Consider the following 13,902-nt stretch of genomic DNA (forward strand, 5'->3'; position numbering starts at 1 on the left):
GTGCAGCGACCGAAGATTAACAGTTATTTTGTATTTTCATTTTCTTAGTTAAATCGTAAAGCTTGTCAAACTTCCTTTCAAATCCCTTAGTTACAAAATTTAAATTTTTTTCGTCTTCACTCAATAATATTAAATAACAATTTTTTCTATAGGCGAAAGTGTACGAACTACCACCCCACATATCTCGGGAACCATGCAATATGGTGGGTTATGGTTTTGCACTTTCAATAAGGTCCGATATTAATAGCACTACAATTTACCGCAGTTTGAAGGAAATCGAAAAACATTAGTTTTGGAAAGCGCGCTCATATGAAATCGAATTCCCCATTTGCGTTAATGATACTTTAGTTGAAGTTTAAACCGTGAGTACATGGGTGCGACATTTTAAATGCGTGGCTTTAAACTAAATATACATATGCAGTAAAAAGGCTGACAAACCAAAACAGAGTCAATAACACATAATCACTTCTAAATCCTTATGTGGGAGTTTAAAAATATTCTGTGACATCATGAAGGAGTACAGACTTCGGGTATTTGACTTTGATGAAGCAGCACGCGAGTTTGAGCAGTTTGAACTGATCTTAAGGGCTCGGTTCTGGATAATACTCATTTTAAAATTAGGATGGAGACACACGTGGGATTTAATGTAGGAAGTTTCTTTCCGTTCGCGGCCTTGACTACGATTTTCCATTGTTGTGACCTGTCTCACAAGAATACATAAGACATCTTTAAAAAAAAAAGTGGAACAATATTAAATTAACTATTCAAAAATAAATAATTTCAAGTTGGAAGGCTTCATAATAAGGTGGGTCAAAAAAAACAAAATTATGAAAATCGAAATTGAAACTACTATCGAATAGTTATAAAAGCCTTCAACTCGAGTATCAGCAAAATGTGCTATAAAAAATTCCGATGTTCATAGTTTTTATATTTTCCTGTATGCCAATTCTTAAAGATGTTTTTGGAGGTCTTAAAAGTCTGCCCAATTTTTTTCAAGTTTTAATTAACGTTCTCTAGGCAATACATTATGTTTAATTGACCGCTGTTTTCAAAACAGCAATCTTAAAAATAGGAAACACTTTATTGCAAGATTATTAAAGTTAATAATGCGAGAGTAGCCACAAGTATGTATTTTTGTGTTCGCTACATAGTGGACATATGATGTAATCTTGTTCATAATATTATCTGGTAACACTAAACTTATGATTGTCACATTACCAACCGCGGGAACATAATTTTAACAAATGCTGTTGAATACAGAATAAATAGTCTCTTGAATTTGAAATCCAGCAGGGATAATTAAAATGGAGAATTATAAATCTTTCTAGTCTAGTTTACTTGACCACGAAATCACAAAAACTGGAAATTGTTCCATTTTCAAGGCTAATATGGACACGAAATGTCATTATCCAACAGTAGAATGACGGAGAAACTGCATAAAACGAAAAAAATGCAGAGATAAAGACCTTGAAATACTCCAGCATTGACGTAATGTAAATTAAAAAATAATTCAAATCAATCACAGAGTTTTATACGCCGGTTTGATAAAATTGTGGAAACTACTGGCTGGAAATATAAATTGCTGTAAAAATAAGAGATAAAATTATCGATTTTGTGTTTATCAATTTTAGAAATTGTTCGAGTTATCTTAAACGATCCTTTTACTGTTTTTTGTGATAAATGCCTGATTGTAGAGAAAAATAAATAGCTATTATTTAAGTTGCTATTTACATATGTTGAGAATTCATGAATCCACAATTCTTGGAAGTTTTTATATTTAAAAAAAAAGTACTGCATTTAAGAATGACATGTGATTTCTTTGTAAGACTGTATACATATTTCAGAGAAAAAATGTGCTTTAAGCGGCAGACACTAATTTAAATCGTTGATATGTTGTGGAAGATAAGAAAATACATGAAAGAATGTACTTAAAATGAATGCATTTGACATTGAGTTACCAGACATTTTACATTTGAAATTAATTTTTATTTAATAATATGGATAAATTAAAATTATTTATTGCGTATTTTTTATTTTAACAAACAAATCATTTGCAAACGAAGACGTATGCAACAAATTAAATATTTAAATATTCCTAATTTGTAGCCTGTTAAAAATGTTTAGCAATGAATACATGGTGATTTTTCAAATAATTATCTAGTATTTAGAACTTTGTTTTTTACAAGTTTCGACTTAAAATAATTTAAAACCCTCATTGTAAAAAAGTAAAAAACTGAAATAATATTCTTAGAAGAGTAGTATCAGACCAAATTTCGAAAAATCAAAAGTACTTTAAAAAAGTTACAAAAAGCGATTAAGAACAGGCTTTGCTGAGTACACGAAAGATAAACGCGAGTGTTAAGTTTTCTGAAAGTTGAACAATTGTTCGTAAATAATATTGATTATTTTTGTGGTTTCCTTGCAAACCAAATTTCTTTCATGTTCAAGGTTTTTTGAAAAGCTCTTGCAGAATTCTGTTAAACATTCAAATTCTGTTGCTTTTTAATTTTCAATTTTTTAAACTTTTCAGATACTATCCAGAAAGAATTTAAACTTTTCGTTTCTCGAAATATGGAAGTATTTAGTGTCGAGCTTCAGAAATAAGTCAAAAGAAATTTTTTTTTAATTGAGCCTAATAAAAGCAAAAACGAATAAATAGGTTATTTCCACTATGCCAGATATATACATACATGGCATTCTTTAAAATTAAGACTTCCTCCATATCAAATACACTTGAACCAACCTTCATGAATCATTACTTGAAAATTCCTTAAAGCTAGACGTTCAATTAGAAAATTAAATCATTTAGGCTCCCATCATAAATCCAGATTTTCACTTGTTAAAGTAAGAGGATTTTTAAGCTCAAATCGTGATTAAATCTTCAATGATAAAATTATGTTTCTTCAATATCTATCTCCAATGTCATTTTCTGGTTAGGAAAATTTCTCACGGTAATTAAAATTTAAAACTTCGAATTCAAGAACTGCACATTTTTTCAATTAAACTGAATACTAAACAATCCAAACTCTATAAAAATGATTTTAAAAAATGTTCTCCTGCTAATTCAGAAGAAATTTAAACCAAAATGTCCGCCCTTACAACCCGATAACAATATTAGAAACAAAAAATTTCTTTTTCCACTTTGAAAAAAATGAAGTACCAAAATATCTTCCCTTTCTATTAAAATTAGAATTGTGAGATCTAAACGTTTTTTACACATCAATCTTTTCAAGTTGAAATAATTTAATTTCAAGTCGTTGTAAATTCACAATTGTTCAATGCTATTCATACATAAAAATTCAACACTTTCACTTAGAAATTAAATTAAAATTTGTTTCAATGAAACAATTGAAACTGCAATGTTTAAAGTTTTAATTTAGCACTCTGAAAATTTAATCATACACTGTAGTCGATCTGAAACATTTCAAATTCAAATTGTTTATTGTAGATATATGATTTATAATTGATGATTTTAAATTAAGTTAAATTAAAAATGGAATATTTTAAACTGAAACAATATTTGAAAATTATTAGAAATTGAAAAAAACCCTTACTTATGAATCTATTGATTTTATTTGTGGTTGATTCTGGACCAATCTATTCACATTATTACATTTTCCAAAAAGGAAAGGAAATAATCTGAAAATATTACATAATTCTAAAATTGCTAAATTCAAATAATGCTTCAAGCAATATTCACACTAAAATTGATATCTTTCGGTAAACTACAATTCAATTCAAGAATCATTAATTGATTCATATTTACAGTTGATAAACTTATATCGTGTGATATTCAAAATGTTAAAATTCAAACGATTATAATTTTTAATTGTTTACGTTCTCAAAAATGGAATTGAAAACTCATTAAATTAAAAATGTACTGAGATTCCTTTTCCACGATGCATATCCTGTTTGCGTTTTCGAAAAATTAAATACAGAACTGTATATAAAAATTTAAATAGCACAGCAAATTAAACAAATTTTCAACTTCTTTCATTAGTGACATTTTATCGAATTTGTTTGTTATTTATTATACTTAGATCCGTTTTTGACAATGAGGTAACAGTCCATGACTTAGGTAGAATTTTAATTCACTGAAGTTTTTCCTCATTTATTTTATTTTCGAATTTAATGAAATAAATTAGATAAAAATAAAAACGTATTTGTGTTAATAAATAAAAATTCGAATTATTTATTTTAATATATAATTGCTTTTAATTATTAATTATTTGATTACTGTAGGTAAGCCTGGCTTACTTTTTATCGCACAATACAGAGAAGGGCATGCCATAGGTCTTTTTTCGAATTTAAATAAAAAATAAACTAAGCATAAAATAAGTTGAAATAGAACTGTTTAAATTATATTATATAATAACATATGAAATGTGTGATATTTTAAGTGATTTTTAATTAAAACTGGATTCATTTGTTAATCAACAAATAAAAGTGGTCGGTTTCCCAAATGGAGTGAAAATTTCACTTTCCAGAGTGTGAGGATCTTGAAATTGAAATCGTGAAGTGAGAAAGAATCACTAGCCGATAAATATGCAATGTTAGAAAGAGACAGAGAATATCTAAGTAGGCGTTTGTGAATGCCCTGAGTGGTATTCGTGCGATATGTTAATGTGACTCATAAAGTGGGTTAAATAGGATGTCACAAAGTGGGGTCAAACGTGACGACCCATGTGTGCTCTGTACACTGCATCTCGGGTCAGTAAATTGTCTGGTAATGACTGTTTAATAGGTGTTTACCAATTTTAACTAATTGCTTCCAACTTTACGGTACAAAAGCGCATCGTCTGAAGTCGGATCGTAGGCGCCTCGCCCGCCTCAGAGAAAGCGAATAAGATTAACTTGAAAGGCACACAATGAAATTATAGTTCTCCCAGGCACCTCCATAATCCATCCCACAACAGGTTTTAGTTTTAGGCTCGGCTTGTTTCAAAGAATAGATTCCACTCGCATTTATGTTAATCAGATACTATCAAGGAAGCGGTAGTCGTACTTAATGCATGGATTATTGCGTAACTCATCGTAACGCGTTACATCGTTATTGGATATTGCTTATTTGGACTCAGATATACTGTATAGTACGGTGTAACTATATAAACATATAATTGCTGCCAATCAGAAAAAAACGTTCCCTAATAACATACAATTTAAAGAAATTGATGAAATAATTCCTGACTTAATTTGTTTGCTGATGATACTTTTCAAAAATTGAAGACATTAATTCAAGGGGAGTTCGGAAATTGTTTTTTGTTTTTCATTTAGACCGAATCCATTTCAAATAAGCTGGGCAATTAAAAAAGAAAAGATCATTTTCTCTTCACTCATTTATAACTTTTGACCTAATTGAGATATTTGAGTTATCCTTCTCGACTTTGGTGAGGTTAATTGTTCCCTTTCGGAATCTACCAGATAATTAGGGAGCGTTCTTTAATTACGCCAGGGACAAAAGAATAAATGTCAGTGTGATCTTTATCAGATTTTCATCTCTCAAATTTATTCGTTTGTTTCTTACGTAATTACTCTCTTACACTGAGCCACTAAAATTGCCACTGGTTGTATCAGTATTTTACTGATACGCGCGTGCCGTCGGTCGGATCTTTGCATTTCTCCAGTGCAAACTAGAATTATTGTGTACTAGTGTTTGTGTTATAAATATTTGGGGCCTCGTTGGAATAAGTAGGGGATATGTATAATATCTCGCTTGAAAATGGAGAGGCCATCACTTATTGTTGTGAGAGCAAAGTATGGTTCTTAAAAGATAATATAGCTAAGTTAGCACTAAATCAGAGATGAAGTCACTTCATCTCTGAAAAAAGTGATGAATGGTAAGTGTCATACCTAATCAGCTGACGAACGACAACGCGTACATACGACCACATGACTACCTGTACTAAATAACCAGATAACCTCACTGATTAAGCCAGTGATGGAATTCCGCCGTGTGAACCAGCGAAAGCTCACTGATCGTCAGTGGAACACTTCTAAATATTTCATCCAGTGAGATTTCACTGGTTTACTCAGGGCATTTAATAAACAGTCATGAAAAATTGAAAATGTATCGAAATTCTAAAATATTGATACCAAAAGTCAATTTCTCCCCATCTTATAATAATTATCCTGAGGGTGGGGCAAGATGGTGACCAATAAAGGAACCTAGCTACAATGAATCGAATCTGATTCCGCTTTCAAAAATCATGTTTGTTCACTTCGTACTAAGGATTTTCACTCATCTTTTTACATATCGTTCGAGATATCGTTCTAATATTGTTTGTAGAAAGCCTTGAGCACCAGCAGCCATTGGGGCACCACAGACTGCAGTCTAAACGCTTAGAACCATAGCCTGCATCTAATTGTACGTCCAACTCGGTCTATTTGACTTTTTTATATAATTATGCAACATGCTAAAATACATAAGTGTGTATTTGGTAAATGAATATAAAAATACAATGCAAGATACCTCCCTATCTTGTCCTACCCCATTTTGCCTCAGATTTATGTTTTTGTTCAATAATAAATTGTACAATTGCAAATAAACAATTTCGTAATTATCTTTGCTTGAAACGGTATGCTACGGAATAGACATTCACATAATGGATTTAGTTTTTAGATAACAAAAAGTTTAATAATCATTACTTCAGTATTTATAATTATGAATTTTTAGATCAAGGTTCTAACATGTGGAGCACATATCACGGTTTGGAAATTTAACTTCGGAATCAACTGTACCGCTTTAAATTACACTAGAGCGATTTATCGACAAAGTTAACACTGTTCCCCTTAAATTAAGTTGCAGTGTACGGACGATATTACCGCCTCGCCATCTTACCCCACCTTACCACCTCCCCTCAAAATGTATCATGTTTATATTGCTACAAAACACGATAATTATAAAAAATTGTTAAAAAGGACCGCGTTAATGTTGCTGAAGTGGTAGGTACAAATAACTTGAACTTGGAAAAAAGTTAGACTTAAAAATGACATTTTGTGTGCCTTTGTTTTTATTGTATATTTCATAGGCTAAATTATGCCAAAAAAATAATTTCTACAAATAACATTATTCGGCCAAAAAAGGAATAATAGCACTTTTTAATAATTTCACCCAATCTATGGAAAGAGTCAAACCCCCCTATTTTCTAGGCTTAAAATTTAATTTATTCATTTGAAATGAAGTTTCAATAAAATCAGTGATTGTAAAATAAATTAAAAGCTGAACATGTAATTAATTTGAATATCTGGCAGTTTTTACTTTGAAATATACAAAATATGAGTATCCTGAAATTAAAAATCAACTAACGACTTTAAATATCAATTGAAATTTCAGACATTTTTCCAAATTCTCTGTACAAAGAAAGATATACATTGTCAATATAATATATTCAGTCATAAACAGCCCGCCATTTAAATTTTAAATAAAATTTACACATTTTCGTTGAAACTTCTTGAGGAAAATGAATTTTTAACTGTAAAAAACTCTCGTCTAATATTAAAAACTGTTTTCATACAAGTGACAGTAAAAAAATATATGATTCCAAATTTGCATACGCCTGCCTTCAGGAGCAGTGACGCAAGTCTCGGTTCACGTTCTCATTACAAGTAGTGAAATCTACAAGTGTTAATTTTCACTTTAATTTTTATCGTCAGCTATTTTGAATAGCAGGGAAGCTATTAGCTGAGTAAAAAAGACATGCAGTCTAGGTTAATTGTTAGTGGTTGAATTAATCCTGACTTGTAGTTGAAGGAATTGAAAATAGACGTTACTAAACCTAAAGTAACATTAGAAACCTCAATGGCTTGTGCAGGTAATCGAAGTTTTTTGCGGCCGGCTCTTATCGCGTAGTACTTATACTCGTACGACTGTCACCTTATCTTTGGCACTCGCCAGAATAATTGACACGTCAAGAATATTCTTTTTCAGAATTACTTCGAAAAATTATTTTTCTGCAATTTATTCTTATTTTATTTAAATAATATCACCTTGTCAAGTTCTTATATATTAGATAATAACAAATCTGATAGATTATCTTTGCATAGAAACATCGATATTATTTAAGGCCGTGGTTGCGTGTACCGAAATTTCGGTACGCATAGCCGGGTATTTTCGGTACAGATAGGGGGAGCTGGAAATGAGGCTATTTTTACCGAAATTTCGGTAAAAAAGCCGCATTTTTAAGCGCCTGTAGACACTTCCATAATTTAAATAAAAGGATGACCTAATTGAGTGATGAAACGATTATTCAGATTTAAAATATTGATCAGAATGAAATATATTTTTAGCATAATTTACGGACATTTATAAGCAAATTATGTATGTTCATTTCCTTCTATTCATACAATCCAATTTCTCCGTTGACTTTCGGGTATCGCTATTTCTGATTCATCATTTAAAACCAGTTTTATCGAATATCATCTAATTAAAATGTCGACCCTCACCCTTCTTCAATTGCTTCGGTTGTTTAAGATGTGCCTCAGGACTGATTTCGTTCCTGACCCCGTTTCTTTCACTCATTATTAGGCTTTCGTTCTTTTTCGGCTTCATTATGATTTCACAGACTTTTAAATTGCGGAGCTTTTCACGCCGGGATCATAAAGCACACTTTTTCACTATGTATTATGAAAAAATACTAAATGATTAGTCAAACAACTAAAAGCTATCTTAAAAAAATTATATAACGTTACAAACATTAGGCCTGGAGCGTTATATCTCAAATGCACTCATTCGAATAATCTAAGTGCTTCGATCTTAGGACAAAGTGTTATCATTGCACTTTTTTTTTTAATCTCAAGGTTCATAAAGCAACAGACCCAAACTTTCTTTCTGGGAAAAACAAAACTTCAAAAAAGTATCCTATGTCTTATTCTATAAATGGAAAGAGCATGAAAAACGCTATCGAAACTTAACTGGATAACAATTTATTTATCACCATTAGAAGAGTTAAAAATTGCCGAATTAGATGATATCCGCATAAAACCCAAAACTTTCGCCCCCTCCCCACCAGTAAAGGTTTATCCAAATGATAGAAATTTTACTCCAAAAATAAATTTTTTGGGCGGGTACACTTGAAAAATAATGCTCCTTCTGTATATTTGAAATTTAAATTAACAAAAGCTAATTCAGAACAAAAATAGGTTTCTAGTGGGACTATCGCACTTAGAAACTTATATTATTCAATATTCAGCAATGTTAAAGTATTAATTGCAGAACATGACATTGATTAATCTTTAATTAAGGAGATTTACGAGAGAGAGGATCATGAGAGAAGAAACACGACGATCCTCATCAGTTGAAATGCGAACCACAACTGGCAAGAAAAGTAAGGTGGATGCATGACACTGTACATACACCCCCACTCCATATTTCACGAACGGTTGTATGATGTCACTGGTTCGAAATGACGTTTCCAGGAATAAACTGCTAGGGATAGTGATCCGTCTTTGCATGAGAATAGGGTATTTAATTTATTTTCCCATTCGTTTTTAAATACTAAACAAAACCATGCCAATTAGAGTTTAGAAAATGAAAGTTGTTACTTTCGGACAATTAAAACTAAATTATATCTCCAATTTTAGTAATTGGTTATTTTAAATAATAGGATATATTTCTTTATTAAATATTAATTTTTCGGAGATGCAAATAAAATTAATGAACAGAATATTAAGAAATTTCTGGACTCAATAAATCCAGGGTGAATTAAATATATAGGAAAATCTAAAGTTAGAAATTTGAGAGGGGTAGAAAATATCGAATTTCGGTTCACCGCACAGTGCTTCAGAATTTTATTTTTGCAAATAAATAAGTTTACAGGTCTCCATTTTTATCCGATTCAGACGTTTTTTCAATTGCAACTTTACATTCTCATCAGAGAAGGTATTAGATTTGTGTAAAATTTGCGCCCCCTCTCCCGTTTTTGTAAAATGTCCACGTTTTAAGATCTTCTGAACCCGGAAAATACTTTTTCGCGCATGCGCCTGACATGTATCTGTAGATTTTTAGTATTAGCACGATAACTTTCGAAAGAATTAACCGATTGGATTGGCTTTTGGCATGATATTCAAGTTCCTAAACTGAAGGTCAGTTTGTTAGTCAGCCATTTTGAATGAAAATTCAAAAAGTTAGAGAATGTCAAAATTTTCGAGACCACTTTTTTTAAAGATTTAAAAATTCTATGTACGGCTATTCGTAGTACATAAAAAGCCTAACAATTGATCCTTATGACTTTTTTTGATAAAGAACAAATTAACACAGTTATAGCATTTACAAAATTTACAAAAACAAACGAAAATGAACATTTTAAGACAAACAACGCACGATGTGAAAAAAGTCAAGAGAAAAATAACGATTTTTTTTAACACCCTACAAGATTTTCATTTGAACTTTTTGAATTTTCATGAAAAATCGAAAATTCTAATTTTGATGGGCTAAAAAAATAATGAAAAATACAAATTTCAGTTTTGCGGTCAAACATACAAGATAAAAAAAGATGAAGACAAAAATTCTGTATCCAAAAAAGGTGTACAAATTTGCTATTAATCACTGCATGTAAAATATCATATAAAATTAAATTAAAAATAAAAGAATTAGATTTTTGCACAAACGAAAGTAGAAAGATTTATCCGCAAAAAAATACATTTATTTTTTAATCACAGAGATTTTTACTGATTTAAACGAATTTGAACTATTCTGATACAAAATGAAATTATTTTCATTATTTAAGATAACAAAATTAATAATTTATCATTTTAATTTCAAACATAGCACATCTCCAATAAAGTTTTAGGAATGTAAAATAGTATAATTGCAAGTAGTCAAAAATCAACTTCATATTAACTGTAATTATTTTCAAAGGCTTGAAATAGTATATTAGTATCAAGTTTCAAATTTGACAGAAATAAATATTTTCTTGAAATAATTATTCTCTGGAAAAATAGTTTTTGTAATTTGATTTTTTTACTCTGGCTTTTTCTCAATTTTTAAAAAATGGTTAAATTTTAATAAATCATAACTTATTTCTTAGGGAAAACATGCCTTACAACTTTACTTTGCTTTATAATCAAAATAAGTGAATAATCTTCAAATAAAGTTATTTTTTCAACAATGATTTTTTATACTTTGAACGATTTCAGCCATAGAAAAATTTACTTTCAAAATTAGAAAGTGTAGAGAACTTTTCATCAACTAGTAATATTGAACCTCTTTTCAAAAATGGGTAAGAAGCGATATGAAGAAAAAATGTTAGTTGCAAAAAAATTGTTATAAACAATTTTGTAGGTAAATTTTGAAAAATATTCATCAAAAATAATGTTTATGGTTAAAAATTACATCCTCAGTAATGTTTACCCCAGGACTACCGTGGTATGTCATTTTGACTCATTGCTTCTATTCGTTCTGACACAGACCGAATCGTTTTGGTGAACGATATTTTATGTGTACCTCAAAAAAACTGGGCCTTTTTAGTGTTAATTTGATTTTTAAAATCATAGAAAAACTATTTTTTTCAGGCATCTCTTTTTTGGCATGAAAACTAAAAAACGAAATAATTGATGAAAATTGATGTTTATCAAAACTAAATTTGAAGCTAAATAATAAACACAGAAATATTAGTTAGATTCTTTAAGATTTACGAATCTGTAATAACTTGATGGACCCAATTTCAATATATCTTAATTACTCTTTTAGTTTTGAGTGGTGATGGGTAGAAATACAAACAGATAAAGCAAAATAAAAATATAAAAAGTTGTACGTTTTGAATTAGCCCACTTTCAAGCATAAACTAATTGATTTGCTCGGTTCGTCAAGCTTTTCTCAATCAATTACTATTTTCTAAGACAGATAAAAATCAGTGAGATCAAGATTGCGACTAATAAAAATTGTACTTCTCTCTTTTGTATTTATTTATTAGGTTGCTCAATAAATAAACGATATACATTCCCCGTTGCCTGACACTGAAACCGATCTTGTTTTAATATTTTTGCTCCAATTGCTACAACCTGTTCTAATGATCTGATGCACTCCCTCTACAAATAATAATTCCATCGTTTCATATTATTTTCTAATTTATATTTAAATTATTTTATCACAAGATACTTGAAACATTCATTACCGATCTTAATTTTCTTCTGAAACATATTTATTTCAATTTTTTTATTGTTTGAATCATATTTATGTCGGCAGGTATTGAATATCTTTCATTTATTTGATTTGGTATACTCTTTGTAGGATTAAGCGTGATGTTAATAATTTAATAATGATATAAGCGATTTGGTATGACGGCACGCTCACGCTATCTTAAAAATAGATAAGCTTCTTTTTTATTTGCAAAATTGTTTCGCTTTCTTTACACATTCGTTAATGTATATCTGGAGTCAAGAATCACAGATGAAAAAGCAAAAATGATACGATCAATCGGAACTAAACTACGAAATCTGTAATGGGGGTTTATCATGGAATGTTAGCACGTGTTTGCAGGATTGATAACGAAGGTGTATGCCAGACTGGCCTTGATTCCACTATGAAACTTAACAGCCCATATGTGTAAGAACTTAAATTAAATACGACAGAAAAGAATTTAACTTACAGCCCACTTATGGTATATACTTCAATTCACTGAATCGCGAAATAACCATTTCTTCAATTCATAATGTGTCAAGAAATTTACATACAGGATTTGTGAAAACTAAATTGACACTTTTTTAGGGGGGAAAAACATCTGTAAATGATTGCTTATAATCAAATTACAGAGTTAATATAAGAAATATGCTGGAAGTATTTAATAATAACAAATTAACGAATTGGTTGAATTTAATTTCCGACATAATCAGTTGGAAGTCCATTTAATCTTATCCGCCTTGCAGTTGAATAAAGCATTCGATGTCACTTCTCTTAAATTACGTAAGTTTGTCGTGTTGACAATTGCAGATGCGAACCATTCATCGTTTGTTAATAATGATTTAAACATAACTTTGAAAATACATTTGCGAAGAGATTGAAACAAATAATAATAATTTATTTAAGTTCAATTATTTGGTTTCAGATTTTTCCGACCACAAGTATGACACCACCTGCTTCTCGAAGATGATATTGGGAGGTTGATGATGAGCCAGGATGAAGATACTTGGTCAATTTCAGAAAAAAGAGGAAAATAGGGTATAGATTAAACATTAATTTTTACATGTTGAAAAGAAGAAACTATATTTTTACAAGAAATATTGTAAATTTAAATAATGCTCAATGATTTTTAAAATCATTTCTGCCATTAAAGCATTCAGTTTTACGGACTGGAGACAGGTACAAGAAGATAATCAGAGTTACGATATTTTTAAATCAGATATATTTTCAATTGTTAGAAATTAAAAAAAAAATTATTTTAATGAATGAAGATTTCAATCCATAACATTTTTTGCAATAAAAGTTGATTTGTTCAAAAACGGGTCGCCATTTAAAATGTTTCAAATTTGTCTCATAGTCAAAGATGTTCCTTTTAACGTCCTTTCGATCATTTTACATGTAAATTTGTATCAAAAACAGGCCAAATATATTACTATTTTTTTAGTTGATTTATTTTAAATATACATTAATTTCAGTTTTAATCTAATAGTATTTTCCTAAGGATGAGATGTCTTCTCATTTTTCCAATTTTCTTGTAGCTGCCCGAAACAAAGAAAAAGGGATGCGAAACTAAAGACATAAAAAACGGCGTGCTGAAAGGCGGATTCGAAATATGGTCAGGAGTAGACTGTGAATCACATGGTAAACAAGGAGTAGGTCTCATTTTGAATGAAAGAACAAAGCAACATCTCGGAGACCATGGCTTCGTGTCTTCCAGACTGCTGTGGGCTAGAATGAAAGTAGGAATCAGAAGACTATTTATTATAGCATGCTACGCGCCGGTTGAT

General features: G+C 30.2%; 1 protein-coding gene across 12 annotated transcripts in view; it reads right to left on the reverse strand.

Moving 5' to 3' along the window:
• Nucleotides 1-13,902, reverse strand: part of LOC117167243 (actin-binding LIM protein 2) — a 65,243-nt gene that overhangs the window by 46,801 nt on the left and 4,540 nt on the right. For 11 of the 12 annotated variants that reach the window (XM_033352042.1, XM_033352041.1, XM_033352037.1 and 8 more), the window contains exons 1-2: nt 9,250-9,298; nt 8,443-8,613 (exon numbers count right to left, since the gene is read on the reverse strand). The exons of the other annotated variant lie outside the window; for it this stretch is intronic. In XM_033352042.1, the coding sequence (XP_033207933.1) occupies nt 8,443-8,548 (106 nt within the window). In that variant the 5' untranslated portion in view covers nt 8,549-8,613; nt 9,250-9,298. Of the gene's footprint in view, nt 1-8,442; nt 8,614-9,249; nt 9,299-13,902 lie in introns of those variants that run through there. 12 annotated transcript variants of the gene reach the window in all.

The sequence above is a fragment of the Belonocnema kinseyi genome, chromosome 2 (genome assembly GCF_010883055.1).
Source record: "Belonocnema kinseyi isolate 2016_QV_RU_SX_M_011 chromosome 2, B_treatae_v1, whole genome shotgun sequence".
NCBI lineage: Eukaryota > Metazoa > Arthropoda > Insecta > Hymenoptera > Cynipidae > Belonocnema > Belonocnema kinseyi.